The 20,952-nt window shown below is 34.2% G+C and overlaps 1 protein-coding gene across 3 annotated transcripts in view; it reads right to left on the bottom strand.

Annotated features, from left to right (window-relative positions):
* Positions 1-20,438, bottom strand: part of LOC140148949 (uncharacterized) — a 49,067-nt gene extending 28,629 nt beyond the window's left edge. The window contains exons 1-2 of one of the 3 annotated variants that reach the window (XR_011858541.1): positions 20,110-20,438; positions 7,995-8,064 (exon numbers count right to left, since the gene is read on the bottom strand). Coding sequence is in view for 1 of the 3 variants with exons in the window: in XM_072171062.1 (XP_072027163.1) it covers positions 6,334-7,389 (1,056 nt within the window). In the remaining 2 variants the exon portion in view is untranslated. Of the gene's footprint in view, positions 1-6,333; positions 7,847-7,994; positions 8,065-20,109 lie in introns of those variants that run through there. The other 2 variants (XR_011858542.1, XM_072171062.1) reach the window with 2 other exon arrangements.
* Positions 20,439-20,952: the final 514 nt, after the last annotated feature.

Below are 20,952 nucleotides of genomic sequence, written 5' to 3'. Positions count from 1 at the left end.
TGAATGAACATGTTTCCAACCAGTGGCAGATCTAGAGCAGCCAGGGGGCCAATTTGAAAAACAAACAAATTGAAAATGTAAAATATGGCTGGGAAGCGACCATCGTGTTGTGCTTGTGTGATGCAGGGGTTATCCGAGGGGGATGTGCCCCTCTCAGAAGTGAAAAACCTTTGCAAAATGATGGCCCAGTTGAATCCATTGGGTAGACCATTTTGGCACTATTAATTGTGTTTAATTTTCGTTTGAAAAAGCCGAAAATTGGTCGTCCAATTGAAGCCATTTGTGCAATATGTTTTCTCTTGTCTTTTTGTCCCTTTCTCTCATTTCCCCCTTTCTCCTTTTTTGTTTTGGTCCAACAGGCCACCCCACCGGGCTCACCTGTATCTGTGCCCCAGGGGGTACTCAGTACAAATGACCATACAGGGATGTGACACAAACTTGGGTAGCCTTTTGGTATATCAATGATCCCCTTTTCTAGGCCAATTTTGAATTTTGATATATGGATGGGTCTTTTTTCAAAATGTTTTCATTTTTTTTGGTAAATAGCTCAATTTTGTCTCAATGTAGCCAAAATTTTTGAAATTTTGAAGAAATTTGGGGGAAAAGTTGCAAAAATTAAGACAATTTGTATTAAATATAGCAGAAAATTTTGAATTTTGGTATATCGTGGGTCCACTTTCAAATTCTCAGCAGCACACCACTACCTAAACCAAACTTGAGTACTCCCTGGGATCCGCGCTTGCTGCCAAAACCTGTATGCAGACAATCATCACACTTTTCGCAGCTGTTTTCATTCAAATGAAATTTTTAAGGGATGGGGTATGAACATTTGGACATTTGTAATACACATTTTATGGCAAATGACTAACTTTATAAATCTTATGATTTATACTTAAAGTGTATGTAGGTGGGATGAAAAGCCAACGATCAATTGAAAATTTTAACCTTTCGTATTGAAGATATGGGTTTTTTCCCCAAAACACCCAAAAAAAAATTAGGTCGACTTTTCCTCCCAGCTACATACACTTTAAGAATATATCATTAGATTTATAAAATTTACTTCGAGGACTGTTATATATCAAAAATGTGAAAAATATCACATTTTAATAATTGTGTATTATATCGTGAATTTCAAAAAATGAAAATTATTTGATATCAGAAAGACATTCTTCGTATTCAGAATGCAATTCGATATGTCTGATGTGCTCTCATATCCCACAAAAAATACTATTGAAACGCTAAAAACGCTCATTCCAGATCCCTTAATATAATCGAAAATGATTTCTGCAAATTTCACAATAATACTAAAGCTCAATCAGTGATTTGATTGCTAAGTTTAAAATGCAGAAAATTATTGAATAATAGTTTCTTATTGCATTCAAGCTATATGGTGCCTACAAAATGAATCCCAGAGATGTCTGTGTAATTATCAAGTGAAATATTCAACCATTGTTAAAGTTCAAGGATATAAGAAATAGGGCTGTGGAGAAGGTTGGTTCAGTTCATATACTGCTCCAACTGGTTACATTTTAAGTCAACTTAATTTTAATATTTATCCAATTTTTGGAAATAAGGGTAAAGAACAATGCATTTGTATGGTGTTTCCCATATAATGTGACAATAATGCTCAAATACTTGCACTAAATCTAATCTCAGGGTGTGCATTCTAATTTTTGGAAAACACATTTTCTAATATCTTTTATAACCAATTATCCAAAATAAAAACGGGTGTGATAAAGCAATTGCTACTTGCTATTTGCAAAGCTACATTTTGCAGAAAACCCCATTGAATTTGGACAACCAGTTCTTCCTTTGTTTGGCTATATCTCAAAATCAATATTTCTGACTTCCAACTGATTTTGCTCAGTGGCAAATATTAAATTTATGAACAAACTCCTAGCCTATACTCCAAATTTCGAATGCTTAGAATTTGAAATTTGTGACTGAAATTGTAAGAAATCATGCAAAATGACATGTTTTTGCCAATTCCCTCAAATTGCATGTCTATTGAAATTGGACTTTTATTGCTAGTTACAACTAACTAAAGCATTAAGATTTAGCTATGTTTCATTTTTCAAAACAGGATAATATTTTTTAATCCAAAAGAGTAAGTGCTATATTTTTCTGCAATTGAGAGGAGCAAGGTTCACACACAAACAAATACTGGTTTCAAATCAGAAAATGAAAATGTGAAACTTGATCCTGTCAAGACTCAAACACATTTACTGGAGGATTTGAGTAACTTACAGTGCCACACCATTATCCAACAGCTGTATAAAATGCATTGACTCCTGAATCAATACCGACTACATTCAGATTGTCTTCAATATTCTTATCCTAGGCACAGATGTACAATTCTCTCAGTCGGCATTATGTCACTTGCGCTAGCTCGTTTCATTGCAGTTCCATCTCACACCCTCCAACTTGAAGGGGATGCTGAACTCAATCACAAAAGATGGCATTATTATGTGTGACTGTTTGTGAAACAATTCCAAAACTTTGATTTTTATCAGGGGAATCAACTTCCAATAATTACAAAAGAAGAAGCAAATTGGTAATTTCTATGCAGGGTAAACTTACTAGAACTGTACAAACCAATGGGTACTTTGAGCAGGTATCCCTTTGACACAGATGTGATAAAAATTCCCTTTAAAAGGGAAAGCCAGCCTCAATGTAGAAGAGGTCTTGTAATTAGTTTTGGTCAATGTGAAAGGCATTTTTAGGATCACGCTTACATCTACATGACAGTCCACCAAACCATCAACGATGAGAACATGCACACTGAAACAGCAGAAAACATTAATTCCTAATCTCATGTCAACTCTTTTAATTCATTACATGTACCACAAATTGTTCTGGTCTGTTTGTTTTGTTGTTGTTGTTGTTGTTGTTGTCGTTGTTTTTTTTTTGTCTTTTCAGCTTTTTACCCACGATATCTCAATTTCCAATTTTGTAATACCAGAACTTACGAACTCAATATCTTCGCTTAGGAATGTCCGATTTCACTGCTTTCGATATATACACTGCGGTTTGAGTTAACTTACATGTACATTTTATTTTAAAATAACTTAATTAATTAGCAATGTATAGTTTAAGCCTACTATATTATAATAGATAGTGGCCAGCACATTTATAAAGGACTGGTTACTCACTACAATCTTCACTCTTAAACTGTGTTTTTCTGAATGTGCTGATCATATTGATTGCTAGTCGGAAACTCCTCTGCGAAGCTATGGACATGGCATCTTACATACTCCATTCTATAACAGTCTGCCTAGTGCCTTGTGTGTTTTCTCTTCAATCATTTTGTTGAATGTAATTTTATGAATCAAATAGTTATGTGTCATTTTATTTATAATAAAGAAGTTATTAAATTATTAAAGTAAGACAATTTATTTATCTATAAGTGCATGTCAAATGGGGTACATTGTTCAATACTATATGCATAAATTATGCCCATATTATAGCTAGGCCCTAAAAACTTTATTTTGCATCGGATTTTTCCCGTTGAAAAGACAAAACTGATGTTTATGATAGCAACCATTTCATCAATAACATTTTGAGTCATTTTTATCCATAAAACGACACAGGATATGATAGATAACTACTTTCACATCAATATGGTCCATATGATCACAGATTGTTGAGAATCTGTGATATGATCCGGGATATGATGAAAGATTTTGATTCTATAGATCTGTTATCAACATGATATCACGCTGTTCAGTGGTCAAGGAGTAAGGACCCCGGTCAAGGACACTGATATGACATCATAGGTGATGTCAGATTTTCTTCTGCTGACCATATGATGCTATATATATTAACTATTATTGTTACATTTAGGCCTTTAAACTTTTAAAGTCATAATTAATTAGTTCAAACATAACTTTGGTAATACTCACTGTTTTAGTTCGTTGAAACGGCAAAACATACTTACTTTTCCTAACAAATCGAATTAAAATATTTAAAAAAAAATTTAACCACAAAAAGTTTTAAAAAAAAATCATTCCAATACCACTAAAATATAATCTCTTGAGTAAACTGACCCCAAACCTGAAACAGGTACCAGCCCCGAATGGGCTGGCGAAAATGAGTAAGTGTGATAGATGGAACAACTCTGACTGAGAGAATGGATGCAAGCATGATGAAAACAAACAACTGGAGTGAGATTAGCATGAGACCAAGCAAAACATGAATGGAAGTGTATACGACATCCACACATAGGTTGAAGAAAGCCCGGAAGAAAGTTAGGATGTCAGAAAATCTACCTGTATGTTTTAATTTGATTAATTTGGGAGGTTATGACCACATGGACACCTTGCAATATTCCATGTCAGCAGGCGATGGTTGGTGGAACAGCTGAAACGCTTGAGTTCACTGAAGTGGAACTTGAGGGGTTTGTGCCATACGGAGATGATGTTTTATTTTAATTGAGGTGTTGGCCTGGGTTGGGATCAGAGTTAATGTCAAGACTCTAGACTGGTGTCAAATATTTTACTTATGGATAATGTTGGCTCCCATATGTTAATCATGTATCTCAAAAACAATTTGACCAACATCTAAAATCATTTTGTTTGATAATAACAAATGAAAAATAATTGCCCTTTGACATGTTTAAACAATATAAATGAATATATATATGCTGGTTTGAACCAGTGCTATACACAATGTAGATAACATCAGTAGCCACTGGCCACAAAGGAAAAACAGTTAGTTAGTCAGCGACCTACATGTTCAACTTTGTAACAATCCTATCTGAGACCTGTTCTCACAAAATTAGAGGAAAGTTGCAAATTATCATTTTTGAGTTATGGCCAGATTTATTATCTTTGGATCATAAGCTTTAAAACTGATCACACTACTAAATCAAGTTCTTATTCTTTCCTAAGAAATCATCATTTTCTCCTGGTTAAAACGTGCTAGGGAACTCAAAATAAATTTTTTCTAAAAGTTTGTGATATATTTTACCCTAAAACCACCATTCTTTTGGTAGTTGCTTGATTTTTCGCAGTGGTGCATTGAACATGATGTAAACCATACCAAAGCTCAGCACCTCTATGCTGTGACATCATTTGGTGGATGGAACCAAAAAAACCTTCCTAAAATGTTAGAATTGTAATATTTTTTATTATTTTATGCTTGGATGATAAGAAAAACATCCACAGAGCACAGCTATCACCAAAAATTGTCACACCAGCCTTCATTTTTAACTTTTTTTTCCATTAAAATGTCCGAGGTATGGTCAGCGAATAAAAACACTGGTTGTTATTTCTTCAATCAGATAGGGTTGGACCTGATTTAGTGGCGTAATCTCAAAATGGTATAAAAAAAGTAATATAACTTTCCAGGATTGCTCCCTCACTGAATGATATTCAAAACTCAATATTTCAAAGAAGATTTTTTTTTTAAATTCTTTTTTAGCAAGTTCAGAGAACCATATCTTCTTTTCTTCCCTGGTAACTTTCTGCTCATTTTGTGAGAATAGGTCTCATTTAGTTTTGGCAGGAATTCAATAGAAGACAGTCATTTGTGAAAAGGTCAGTGCCTACCTGTAATGAACCCATGGCATTGGCTACAGACTATATCTACACAGGTCATTTGCCCATTATGGTGAAATACAATCAAATTATTCTGAAACCATTGACCAGGGGAAAATAGAAATACAGATATTTTACTGTATATATGAGTGATGAATAAAATATATTAAAAAACAATTGATGAAATTTACTTTTGATGGCAAACATATACCTTAGTCATTCAAATAGTGCTGATGTATTTTGATTATGTAACATACGCAATATTTATTATGGTAAATGTTTTGGAATTAATTTCAGTTAAGGTTATTGAAGTTGGGGTTATACATACAGGGTGAGTATTATGAGCACATATGTGACATGATCAAGGGGAATGAGTCACATGTCGACCCTGGTCAAAAATGAGTTTTACATATTTTACTATAGAGGATATTTAGAGCTTTCAGAAACTAAAAACCTTATGTTGATACGACTTTACTTTACGAAGTTACGTCAATTTATCAACCACTGAAAACAATATAAAACAAAAGAATTTTAACACTTTCTTTGCCAATATCTCAACATCAATATTAGCCACATCCGACTCATTTCCCTTGATCGTGTCACATATGCTGGATTATGTCATCCACCTTTCTGCAATACATGAGTCTATTCATTTTCCATCAAAGCACATCAATTTCTTATAAACTCTGCACTATATTATGTTAAAACATTAAATAACCAAACAGATTAATTACATAGCAATGAAAAATCAGTTAAATATAAAATGGTTGCCAAATTACCCTCCAGCAATACTTACAACAATATGTAGATAATGTTCTAGATACACACTAGCTCCATCTTCTTCTCCTGCATCTATTGCACATCCGACACAACCAATGCTTCTAGCAGTATCAATAAGGTACAACACTAATACACCAGCCCCACAAGTCACACTGGCACTCAAAATTTTGTTCTCATTGCCCGGGAATACAAAAATATCATAAAGCATCCAAGTCCCTCTCCATGCATTCACTAAACCCATATGAAGCACAAAATGGTAGAAATCTTCAAAAGCTATACGTATCGAAGAGCTGCTGATACTTTTGGCTACTAGAGCTGCTGGAAATTGCAGTGGAATGTAGATAAGGTAAATACTATAACCTATCATTATAGAGGCAGTAGCAGAGAATTTCTTGTCATTAGGAAACAACATAGCATCTGTTAATAACCACACACTTCTCCAAAATAGCACAACTAAAGAATGTATAACTGCATAAGTTAAAAACACATCAATCAGATAGTAGCTTATCTCAGACCAGTTACAAGTCAACATATTGTTGTCTGTTCGTAAACGAGTAACAAATTTAAAAAGGCCTTCTTTACTGTCTCGGGCTATTCCTAGAGGAGGAAAACTTGCATTTTTGATTGCTCTGCAAGACCATAGTAATAAAAGCCCAATAAGGCCACAATGAAAAACATTGTGTAAATCTTTAGTTAAGTAAATATCTTGTATAGTCCACAGGCCTCTCCACATGTTGATAACAGCCAATCCTAAGACAAAAGAATGTACTCTACTTATCACACGATAGTCATTAATAGGTATCCTTAATTCTATTTCTGTAAGAGCTAATAGTGGATGTTGCAAGAAATTCAGTATAAAAATGACCCCTAATCCTCCAATGAATGATGTCCATGCACTTTGTGCCAGTGATTCTGGAAGCAGGTAGATATCCATCAGAGACCATGTTCCGCGCCATGCTGCAACGACGCTGGGTCCAATAACAAAAAACACTATGATACCATCCGTAAAAAATGCCAATGGTAGCGTCCAATTACGAGAGATAATAGCTGGCTGAGATTTTTCACTCATCATGCATTGTAGCGGTGAGAAAACGGATTAAACGGGAGAGTCACAACTTATGTCAAGAGTCTGCAAAAGGCAAAAGGTGTCATTGGCACACAGTAGCACTTTGGTTTGTAATATGTATGTACATCATAGTGAAATGTCTATCAACATACAATGCTTGCCTGCCTGGCTGGCATACATCACTCGTGGTATGGTGTAAAAGGTAACATAGTAGATAATCTGACACGCTTGGAGGCAACATATCAGCTATTTACTTGATAATTGTATGGCAAATGTAAAACATACCCCTAGAGGATTTCTAGCTCACAACCTGCTGTAGCATCTACCACTGGTGGAATGTAAAGATTTACTACCCATAAGGCATGGCATACTCCATTTTTTCAGTCGGGGTGACTATGAGATTAAAACTTCCTGCTTAGTACTGACATTCTTGACAAATCACTTCCCCTCCACTTAGAGCAAGTGCCAGGACCGATAGAGAGTAAGAAAAGATGCTACTACCATGACTACTAACTACCACATCGGTAGCACAGTTCACTTACATATGGCACATTCCACTTTTTGGAGGGGTGGACTTCCACCAGCCTCACATCACTGTGGTATATTCTTACCTGTGCAATATGACATTCCTATATTTGAAAACCTTCCCTGTGCTGGTAGCATTGATTTCTCTGTTATTACCTGGTGAAAGATAGCAGAAAATCAATAGTAATTTCACATTTTTGTAATATCTCCTGTAGAAAGAAAAATAGTCTTGTACGTGTAATACAAAAATCATTGCAATCATTCTGTGGAAAATATTCTGCATAGATGTATGACATTCAAAATTAATGGGTCTTTGAGAGGCATGATTGTGATTTTTTTTGCATGAGTTAATTGCGGTTTGCATTAAGTAGAAAATTTGATTTATACATAGGTAGACTGTTAATTTATTTATTAAGAGGCAAATGAAAAGACACTAGGAGAAGAAGCTGATCACAAATGACTCTTGCCTGCCTGTCCAATATTTTACCTAAGTATTCCAAGGAGGCATTTGACCATATTGTGATGCAGAAATGATTTGGAAATGAAACAAGATTATATATAATTGTAGATGTATTATATTTTGTCTTAAGTAGATAACAACTGAACTCAGCAATCAGTATAGCAAGGGTCTTCTCTAGAAATTGAGGTTTGGCCGTCATTTGAATAAAATAGCCTGCCCTAATTTGACCTTTAAAACATTTATCAGACTTCTATAGCTCATTGGGGGTTCAAAGATTGCAAATCTGGTCTATTAAAAAGGTCAACAGCCTTTCTCAACACCTACAATTGTGACCATCCACCACAAAAAGTCAGCTCTAGATCATTTTCTGTTTATTGCAGATTTTGACAGAATGCACTTGCAGCTTTAAAATGACACCTCAACCAGCTTTATCTGACATTTGGAAGTGAAGTTACGGTTCATCAAAGGTCAAATTCCTATATATTTCACATAGAAATCCACTTACTGTTTTTGATTGTATCTCAAAATGGAAAATGCTGACTTTACGACCAGTTTGTGGTGGATGGGCACAATTATAATGTAGCATCTGTCAAATGCATTCATTTTGCCAGTCCAAGGAGCAAACTCCCCATCTAAAATGAAGGCCAGATGGGTGACTAGTTAAGATACTGAACTTAGCAGCCATAACAAATTTAAGATTCAGATTTTGATAAAAAAAATCTTCATCTTTTTTCACGGTTTTGAGTGTTATTTCTTAACCCTATTCTATTACCACCACAAAATTGGCATATTTGAGTGGTGTGGAGGTATCATACTAACTACTGCGTAGTAGGTAAAAAACAAGAAGTGACATACCATTGGCAAGCTTGGACTTTAAGCTTTTAGAAAAAACAAATTAAATAATTAATTATGTAAATTTTATGCAAATTATCTCATGAATAATTAATGAGCTCATAGCCAAATATGATGAAAAAAAATAAAAATATATCCGAGCTACTTTGGACTTTATTTAAGAAGTTTATGCACATTTTGGGCTATTTTTCGGTCAAAATTTGGTTAAAATATGCAAGTTTCCAACATTTTCAACCATTTTAAGATGTGTAAATGGTAGCTATATTAGGAAAAAAGGTATTTTATTGATAGGGATTTGGAAAACTATCAAAACTGTTCAAAAGATAAGACCTTATTTGTGTAAATATTTTTATACATGCATATTAAGCCATTTCGTGCCATATGGAACAAAATTGATGGGAGTAATAGAATAGGGTTAAATCATCTTAAAACCCTCTAGCAGATAGCATCATTCTATAATAGACATTTAGTGCTATATACTGAAGATAGCATCATCCGATGATAGAAGTGTAGTGCTATCTACTAATGATAGCATCATTTTATGACAGATATTTAGTGCTATCTACTGAAGATAGCATCATCCTGGATGATGCTATCTTCAGTAGATAGTATACAAATATATACTGCCATGAGAGGTTCTGGTTAAAACTATGGGCCCGAGGTGAGATCAATAGTACTATTTTCCTGAGGGGCGCAGCACCGAAGGAAAATAGTACGAATTGATCTCACCGAGGGACCATAGTTTTAACCAGAACTTCGAGTAAAGGCAGTATATATTTGTTTTATATACTTCATTATTATGTTCTTTGTTCATTGATTGGTTAAAAGAAAATTATTTGACGTTTTTACTCTCCAGCTTCTATCCTGAGTGAACAGCACGACCAATTTAAGCACAACCTATTTTTGCCCTTCAAAAAAATCGAACAGGCTAAAATCGGACTAACCAATTACAGCAGCGCGAAACCACGCTATGGCAGTTTCGCGCGCGTGAACTGTTCCGACGCATCGAATGCGGGCACTCGGAAGGCATGGTCAAAAGTACTATTTACGGCTTGGAGGTACTATTTACGGCTCATCCGGGACATTGAAAATACTATTTACGGCTTAGAGGTACTATTTACGGATAGGAGTACTGATGGTAGAACTATTTTTGGTCATGTGATCCACTTTTAACCAATCAATGAACAAGAATATATTAATGAAGTATATAACACTGAATGTATGTCATAGAATGATTTTATCTGCAGTAGATAGCACTAACATTCTGTCATATGATCATGCTATCTTCAGTAGATAGCACTGACTTTCTGTCATAAGATGATACTATCTTCAGTAGATATCACTAAATATCTGTCATATGATCATGCTATCTTCAGTAGATAGCACTGACTTTCTGTCATAGGATGATGCTATCTTCAGTAGATAGCACTAAATATCTGTCATAGGATGATGCTATCTTCAGTAGATTGCACTGAATTTCTCTCATAGAATGATGCTCTCTTCAGTAGATAGCTCTAACTTTCTGTCATAGGATCATGCTATCTTCAGTAGATAGCACTACATTTCTATCATTGAGTAGATAACACTGACTTTCCGTCATAAGGTGATGTTATCTTCAGTAGTTAGCACTATTTGTCATAGGATGATGCTATGACAAATATTTAGTGCTATCTACTCAAGATAGCATTATCTTACAACAGAAATTTAGTGCTTTTTTGGGCTATTTTTAGGTCAAAATTTGGTTAAAATATGCAAGTTTCCAACATTTTCAACCATTTTAAGATGTGTAAATGGTAGCTATATTAGGAAAAAAGGTTTTTTATTGATAGGGATTTGGAAAACTATCAAAACTGTTCAAAAGATAAGACCTTATTTGTGTAAATATTTTTATACATGTATATTAAGCCATTTCGTGCCATATGGAACAAAATTGATGGGGGTAATAGAATAGGGTTAAAACTTCAGCAGATAGCATCATTCTATAATATACATTTAGTGCTATCTACTGAAGATAGCATCATCCGATGATAGAAATGTAGTGCTATCTACTGATGATAGCATCATTTTATGACAGATATTTAGTGCTATCTATACTGAAGATAGCATCATCCTGGATGATGCTATCTTCAGTAGATAGCACTGAATGTATGTCATAGAATGATTCTATATGCAGTAGATAGCACTAACATTCTGTCATATGATAATGCTATCTTCAGTAGATAGCACTGACTTTCTGTCATAAGATGATACTATCTTCAGTAGATATCACTAAATATCTGTCATATGATCATGCTATCTTCAGTAGATAGCACTGACGTTCTGTCATAAGATGATGTTATCTTCAGTAGATAGCACTAAATATCCGTCATAGGATGATGCTATCTTCAGTAGATAGCGTTGAATTTCTCTCATAGAATGATGCTCTCTTCAGTAGATAGCACTAACTTTCTGTCATAGGATCTTCAGTAGATAGCACTACATTTCTATCATTGGATGATGCTATCGTCAGTAGATAGCACTAAATATTTGTAATAGGATGATGCTATTTGTAATAGGATGATGCTATCTTCTGTAGATAGCACTAAATTTCTGTCATTGGATGATGCTGTCCTTAGTAAAGAGCATTGAATTTCTGTCATAGAATGATGCTATCTTGAGTAGATAACACTGACTTTCTGTCAAAAGGTGATGTTATCTTCAGTAGTTAGCACTATTTGTCATAGGATGATGCTATGGCAAATATTTAGTGCTATCTACTCAAGATAGCATTATCCTACGACAGAAATTTAGTGCTATCTAATGAAGATAGCATCATCCTATGACAAATATTTAGTGTTATCTACTGAAGATAGTATCCTGTGACAGAAAGTTAGTGCTACTGAATATAGCTTCATTCTATGACATAAATAAAGTTATATCTACTGAAGATAGCATCATCCTATGACAAATATTTAGTGCTATCTACCGAAGATAGCATCATTAAATAATAGAAATTTAGTGTTATCTACTGAAGATAGCATCCTGATCCTATGACAAATATTTAGTGCTAACTACTGAAGATAGCATCATCTTATGACGGAAAGTCAGTGTTATCTACTCAAGATAGCATCATTCTATGACAGAAATTCAATGGTCTTTACTGAAGACAGCATCATCCAATGACAGAAATTTAGTTCTATCTACAGAAGATAGCATCATCCGGTCCTATTAAAAATATTTAGTGCTATCTACTGATGATAGCATCATTCTATAAGAGAAATTCAATGCTATCTACTGAAGATAGCATCATCCTATGACAGATATTTAGTGCTATCTACTGCAGATCGAATCATTCTATGACATACATTCAGTGCTATCTACTGAAAATAGCATCATCCTATGACAAATAGTGCTATCTACTGAAGACAGCATCATCAAATGATAGAAATGAAGTGCTATCTACTGAAGATAGCATCATCCTATGACAGATATTTAGTGATATCTACTGAAGATATAACATCATCTTATGACCGAAAGTCAGTGCTATCTACTGAAAATAGCATCATCCAATGATAGAAATGTAGTGCTATCTGCTGAAGATAGCATCATCCTATGACGGATATTTTTTGCTATCTGCTGAAGATAGCATCATCTTATGACAGACAGTCAGTGATATCTACTGCAGACAGAATCATTCAATGACAGAAAGTCAGTGCTCTCTACAGAAGATAGCATCATCCTATTACAAATATTTAGTGCTATCTACTGACAACAGCATCATCCAATGATAGAAATGTAGTGTTATCTACTGAAGATAGCATGATCCTATGACAAAAATTTAGTGCTATCTACTGAAGATAGCATCATCCTATGACGAAAATTTAGTGCTATCTACTGAAGATTTCATCATCAAATGATAGAAATTTAGTGCTATCTACTGAAGATAGCATCATCCTCTCACAGATATTTAGTGCTATCTACTGAAGATAACATCATCATATGACAGAAATTTAGTGCTATCTAATGAAGATAGCATCATCCTATGACAAAAATTTACTGCAGATAGAATAATTCTATGGTAGAAAGTTAGTGCTATCTACTGAAGATAGGATCGTCCTATGAGAGAAATTTAGTGCTATCTACTGAAGATAGTATCACCCCAGCAAACACAAAAACGCGTTTTCGACATCATTCGCAAAAAAGGTTATAAAAGGTTGTCAAAAAACGTTTAAATGTCGGGTTATATAAAGGGTATATTAAGAGTATAAAACGTTTTCATAACCTAAAAAACATTTTTGATAATCTACTGCTCAGCAAACAAAAATGTTTTACAGAAAACCTTTAAATGTCGGGTTATATAAAGGGTATAAAAACGTTTTAATAACATTCCAAAAACATTCTTGAAAACTTGATACAAAACATTCTAAACAGAATGTTATTTTGGGGTTGAAAAAATATTTTGCGAAAAATGTTTGCCCAAAATATTTTTTCATGACCTTTATATAACCCGACATTTAAATGTTATTAAACGGTTTTGAAAAAAACATTTTAAGAACATTTCTGTGTTTGCTGGGTTCAAATATTTTAACATAATGTTATTTAAGTATTGACAAAATATTTGGCAAAAATGTTTGCAAAAATAGTTTACAATAACATTTTTGAAAACATTAAAAATATTGTTGTAGTGTGTTTTTATACAAAACGTTTTAAAACGTTATCATGACCTTTATATAACCCGACATTTTAATGTTATTAAAACGTTTTTACCTAAACCAAAAGCCAAAATATAACTTATTTAAAACGTTCTTAAAATGTTTTTGTGTTTGCTGGGACCCTATGCAATGCTATGACAAATATTTAGTACTTAGATCTACTCAAGATAGCTTTATCCTATGACAGAAATTTAGTGCTATCTAATGAAGATAGCATCATCCTATGACAAATATTTAGTGCTATCTACTGAATATAACATCATTCTATGACATAAATTCAGTTATATCTACTGAAGATAGCATCATCTTATGACAAATATTTAGTGCTATCTACTGAAGATAGCATCATTATATGATACAAATTTAGTGTTATCTACTGAAGATAGCATCATCCTATGACAAATAGTGCTAACTACTGAAGATAACATCACCTTTTGACAGAAAGTCAGTGTTATCTACTCAAGATAGCATCATTCTATGACAGAAATTCAATGCTCTTTACTGAGGACAGCATCATCCAATGACAGAAATTTAGTGCTATCTACAGAAGATAGCATCATCCTATTACAAATAGCACCATCCTATTACAAATACTTAGTGCTATCTACTGACGATAGCATCATCCAATAATAGAAATGTAGTGCTATCTACTGAAGATAGCATGATCCTATGACAGAAAGTTAGAGCTATCTACTGAAGAGAGCATCATTCTATGAGAGAAATTCAATGTTATTTACTGAAGATAACATCATCTTATGACAGAAAGTCAGTGCTATCTACTGAAGATAGCATGATCATATGACAGATATTTAGTGCTATCTACTGAAGATGGCATCATCTTATGACAGAAAGTTAGTGCTATCTACTGCAAAAAGAATCATTCTATGACATACATTCAGTGCTATCTACTGAAGATAGCATCATCCTATGACAAATAGTGCTATCTACTGAAGACAGCATCATCAAATGATAGAAAGTCAGTGCTATCTACTAAAGATAGCATCATCTATGACATATATTTAGTGCTATCTACTGAAGATAACATCATCTTATGACAGAAAGTCAGTGCTATCTACTGAAGACAGCATCATCAAATGATAGAAAGTCAGTGCTATCTACTAAAGATAGCATAATACTATGACAGATATTTAGTGCTATCTACTGAAGATAACATCATCTTATGACAGAAAGTCAGTGCTATCTACTGAAGATAACATCATCTTATGACAGAAAGTCAGTGCTATCTACTGAAGATAGCATCATCCTATTACAAATATTATGACAGAAAGTCAGTGCTATCTACTGAAGATAGCATCATCCTATTACAAATATTTAGTGCTATCTACTGAAGGTAACATCATCATATGACAGAAATTTAGTGCTATCTACTGAAGATAACATCATCATATGACAGAAATTTAGTGCTATATACTGAAGATAACATCATCATATGACAGAAATTTAGTGCTATCTACAGAAGATAGCATCATCCTATTACAAATAGCATCATCCTATTACAAATACTTAGTGCTATCTACTGACGATAGCATCATCCAATGATAGAAATGTAGTGCTATCTAATGAAGATAGCATCATCCTATGACAAATATTTAGTGCTATCTACTGAATATAACATCATTCTATGACATAAATTCAGTTATATCTACTGAAGATAGCATCCTATGACAAATATTTAGTGCTATCTACTGAAGATAGCATCATTAAATGATACAAATTTAGTGTTATCTACTGAAGATAGCATCATCCTATGACAAATAGTGCTAACTACTGAAGTTAACATCACCTTTTGACAGAAAGTCAGTGTTATCTACTCAAGATAGCATCATTCTATGACAGAAATTCAATGCTCTTTACTGAGGACAGCATCATCCAATGACAAAAATTTAGTGCTATCTACAGAAGATAGCATCATCCTATTACAAATAGCATCATCCTATTACAAATACTTAGTGCTATCTACTGACGATAGCATCATCCAATGATAGAAATGTAGTGCTATCTACTGAAGATAGCATGATCCTATGACAGAAAGTTAGAGCTATCTACTGAAGAGAGCATCATTCTATGAGAGAAATTCAATGTTATTTACTGAAGATAACATCATCTTATGACAGAAAGTCAGTGCTATCTACTGAAGATAGCATGATCATATGACAGATATTTAGTGCTATCTACTGAAGATGGCATCATCTTATGACAGAATGTTAGTGCTATCTACTGCAAAAAGAATCATTCTATGACATACATTCAGTGCTATCTACTGAAGATAGCATCATCCTATGACAAATAGTGCTATCTACTGAAGACAGCATCATCAAATGATAGAAAGTCAGTGCTATCTACTAAAGATAGCATCATCCTATGACATATATTTAGTGCTATCTACTGAAGATAACATCATCTTATGACAGAAAGTCAGTGCTATCTACTGAAGACAGCATCATCAAATGATAGAAAGTCAGTGCTATCTACTAAAGATAGCATCATCCTATGGCAGATATTTAGTGCTATCTACTGAAGATAACATCATCTTATGACAGAAAGTCAGTGCTATCTACTGAAGATAACATCATCTTATGACAGAAAGTCAGTGCTATCTACTGAAGATAGCATCATCCTATTACAAATATTATGACAGAAAGTCAGTGCTATCTACTGAAGATAGCATCATCCTATTACAAATATTTAGTGCTATCTACTGAAGATAACATCATCTTATGACAGAAAGTCAGTGCTATCTACTGAAGATAGCATCATCCTATTACAAATATTATGACAGAAAGTCAGTGCTATCTACTGAAGATAGCATCATCCTATTACAAATATTTATTGCTATCTACTGAAGACAGCATCATCCAATGACAGAAATTTAGTGCTATCTACAGAAGATAGCATCATCCTATTACAAATAGCATCATCCTATTACAAATATTTAGTGCTATCTACTGAGAATAGCATCATCCAATGATAGAAAATGTAGTACTATATTCTGAAGATAGCATGATCCTGACAGAAATTTAGTGCTATCTACTGAAGATAACATCATCATATGACAGAAATTTAGTGCTATCTACTGAAGATAGTATACAAATATATACTGCCATGAGAGGTTCTGGTTAAAACTATGGGCCCGAGGTGAGATCAATAGTACTATTTTCCTGAGGCGCAGCCCTGAAGGAAAATAGTACTATTGATCTCAGCGAGGACCATAGTTTTAATTCAGAACCTCAATGAAGGCAGTATATATATATTTTTTTATATCCTTCATTCATAGATTTTTTGTTCATTGATTGGTTAAAAGATTAGCCTACATGAAAACTCCACCATGCTTCAAGATAGGCCTAGGTAGGGCCTATGCACGGTAGGCCGGTTTAGGCGCTTCAAGGACTCGCTCTCTAATGTGAGTGGTATCTTAAGCTTACTCATGACATTGTCAGTGTTTATTTGTTCAAGTTGTATCTTCATTCCACTAAAACAATCCACTGTGTCTTCATTCATAGATTTATATCTAAAAAGATTTACATAATAACTCGAAGGCCATCATGCATCGGGATAGGCCTCCATACGCACGCACGATATACTAGGCCGGCTGCCTTCATGCATGCATGGCCTTAGCTTAGGCGGTCCGAGACTTATCTCGCACTGTCAGTATTTGTTTTTAAGCTTACCATGTCAGTGTCGCTCTGATAATTTTGCCATGTTGTGTTGTCGTTTTACGGCAGTGACAAAATATTCTCCTAGTCAATGTCGGCGTTCAATGTTATTTTTATGCTTTATGGACTGCGACGTGGGTATGCTGCTATCCGCAAATAGTAAATATCCAGAAGAACTATTTACGGCTTGAAGGTACTATTTACGAACGTAAATAGTACTTTACTGAAGGCAGCATCATCCAATGACAAAAAGTTATTGCTATCTACAGATAGCATCATCCTATTACAAATATTTAGTGCTATCTACTGAAGATAGCATCATCATATGACAAATATTTAGTGATATCTACTCAAGGTAGCATTATCATATGACAGAAATTTAGTGCTATCTACTGAAGATAGCATCATCTTATGACATAAATTCAGTTCTATCTACTGAAGATAGCATCATCAAATGATAGAAATTGTGTGTTATCTACTGAAGAGACCATCATCCTATGACAGATATTTAGTGCTATCTACTGAAGATAGCATCATCTTATGACAGAAAGTCAATGTTATCTACTGAAGATAGCATCATTCTATGACAGATTCAATGCTATCTACAGAAGACAGCATCATCCTATGACAGGAATTTTGTGCTGTCTACAGAAGATAGCATCATCCTATTACAAATATTTAGCGCTATTTACAAACGATAGCATCATCCAATTATAGAAATGTAGTGCTATCTACTGAAGATAGCATGATCCTATGATAGAAAGTTACTATCTACTGAAGAGAGCATCATTCTATGAGAGAAATTCAATGCTATCTACTGAAGATAGCATCATCCTATGGCAGAAATTTAGTGCTATCTTCTGAAGATAGCATCATCAAATGATAAAAATTCAGTGCTATCTACTGAAGATAGCATCATCCTATCACAGAAATTAAGTGCTATCTACTGAAGATAGCATCATCAAATGATAAAAATTCAGTGCTATCTACTGAAGATAGCATCATCAAATGATAAAAATTTAGTGCTATCTACTGAAGATAACATCATCCTATGACAGATATTTAGTGCTATCTACTGAAGATAGCATCATCTTATGACAGAAACTTACTGTTCTGAGTTGGGTCCACTTTTTCCTTGTAGATCACTAAACCAAGCTAAATCGCAATTTGGTGATCTTGTTTTCTTCTCTGTATGTGATCTCGGCTGTTTGTATGGTCTTGAAATATTACTTATCTTGTGTAGTTGTGTTTTAGTTGTATATTCCCTTGTTTTGATTTAGGTTTTCTGGTTTGACCTTTTATTACCCTTGTAAGAGTTATTGGCTGTTAACAGAATGGGAAACATTCACGAACAAAAGAAAAAATTCTGCTGTGGCTTGAATGTATGTGGTGGCTTAGATTCTGATGACCTCTTCTTGTTATTTGACAAAACAATGTATGACTCACAATTAGGTGTTTGCCATGATCTATTATGGTCAAGTTTTAAGCCCCAGAAGGGTAATTACTGTCCAGCATCTAGCCTGTATGGCGGAGCAAAATACTACTCAATTTTGATCACTTTGGTACACAATTTTGGAAATGCGTAGCAATTTTATGCCATATAAACTAACACAGTGACGAGTGCAAAAGTAACAAAAAATAAGTATTGCAAGATTATAATGCTAGACATAAAAATGTCTAGCGTCCAACGCTGCATTTGATCCTTAATTGACCTTCGACCTTTCATGACCTCAGTTCTATTTTTTATGTTCCACTCATATCAAGGATAATCTTCAATTGACCTAAGCAAGAGTTAACACAGAAAAAAATCAAAGTTCTGATCATCATTACCTGATTTATCTATAATCATCAAATTTATATAAAACTTTCAGCCTTTTACCACCTTTGGTGTGGCTGTATAGTGCTATTTTTTGATAGAGGTAACCTGCTCATATACATTTACATATATGTGCCAACAAACTTTGTATCACATGTAGTTCAATGGAAGCGTCTATACACATTTTCAAAATGGTACAACAGACAAGTGAAATAAGCTTGAGTGTCTGGCACTAGTAATGGGTTTGACAAAAGAACCGGAAGAAGCAGAAGAAGATGATGTCAAGTCTTCTAAATATATTGCACCACCTACATTGTCAAATGAAATAGTTCTCCGAAATTATTTGCCTTTTTTCCTTCAAATTTTCTGCTCATATACATTTACATATATGTGCCAACAAACTTTGTATCACATGTAGTTCAATGGAAGCGCCTATACACATTTTCAAAATGGTACTACAGACAAGTGAAATAAGCTTGAGTGTCTGGCACTAGTAATGGGTTTGACAAAAGAACCGGAAGAAGCAGAAGAAGATGATGTCAAGTCTTCTAAATATATTGCACCATCTACATTGTCAAATGAAATAGTTCTCTGAAATTATTTGCCTTTTTTCCTTCAAATTTTCAATCGGAACTAAAAAATACAACAAGAAATTCAAATTACTGAATACTTTACACTTGAACTTGAAGAGTTATTCCTTATCCTTACCTTTTTCCTTGTTAGTCCTTGGAGTTGGACCACTCCATCACCCTGGTGTAGTATAATATCCATTATGCTCCCAATCAGGTGATAAAGTGGCCTTGGAATATGAATTCTCTGCATTGCTACACTGTCATTTTTATATCAGTAGCTAGGTCTGTTATTTTCTGTCAATTTTGTAGCTGTAATATCAAAAGGAAAATAATTAATTGATGCATGCTAAAGTAATAAGATGTTTTTGCGAAGCCACACTAAATAAGAAAGAAAATTAAAATGAGTGCAATGCACACTATAAATTTTACATGCATAGTGTGATTGTTAGGACACATTTCATATTTCAACGAGTCTGGTGCAAGTTCTGTGTAAAAACTATGCAAATATTGTAATAAACTGTATGTAGATTTCTTTTTGACATTGGGGTATGGGGTTGAAGTATTGTGAATCCAGCACCTTTTGGCGACCAAATAAGTTTATATGGTACAATTAAAGTGCACAAAAATTTTTGCCATATCGAAGCTATAATCGGATGACTATGATATGGTGCAAAAATTGGCACTTTGGGCGCTAAAATGTGGTCTTAGCTGAATGGGCTTTCATTTTGTTCTTTTCATAAATAATATTCTCAAACAGTTTAATGAAAATGCAGTAAAATATATCCACAGCAAACAGCAATCCCTGCTTATATACTAGTGTATTGCATTTCCAGTGTATTGGGTACTGAGCAAGTACAGATTGCATAAACGTGTATGAATGGAAACGCTGCGGTATCTCATATCATGTAATTGATATGCTTAGCCCGAGTCGCTCGGCCTATCTCGAACAAAATCGCCATGCGTAGGCGTAGCTTTTGAA

This window comes from Amphiura filiformis, chromosome 3 (genome assembly GCF_039555335.1).
Source record: "Amphiura filiformis chromosome 3, Afil_fr2py, whole genome shotgun sequence".
NCBI lineage: Eukaryota > Metazoa > Echinodermata > Ophiuroidea > Amphilepidida > Amphiuridae > Amphiura > Amphiura filiformis.
This window is presented reverse-complemented; position numbering and strand designations above follow the sequence as displayed.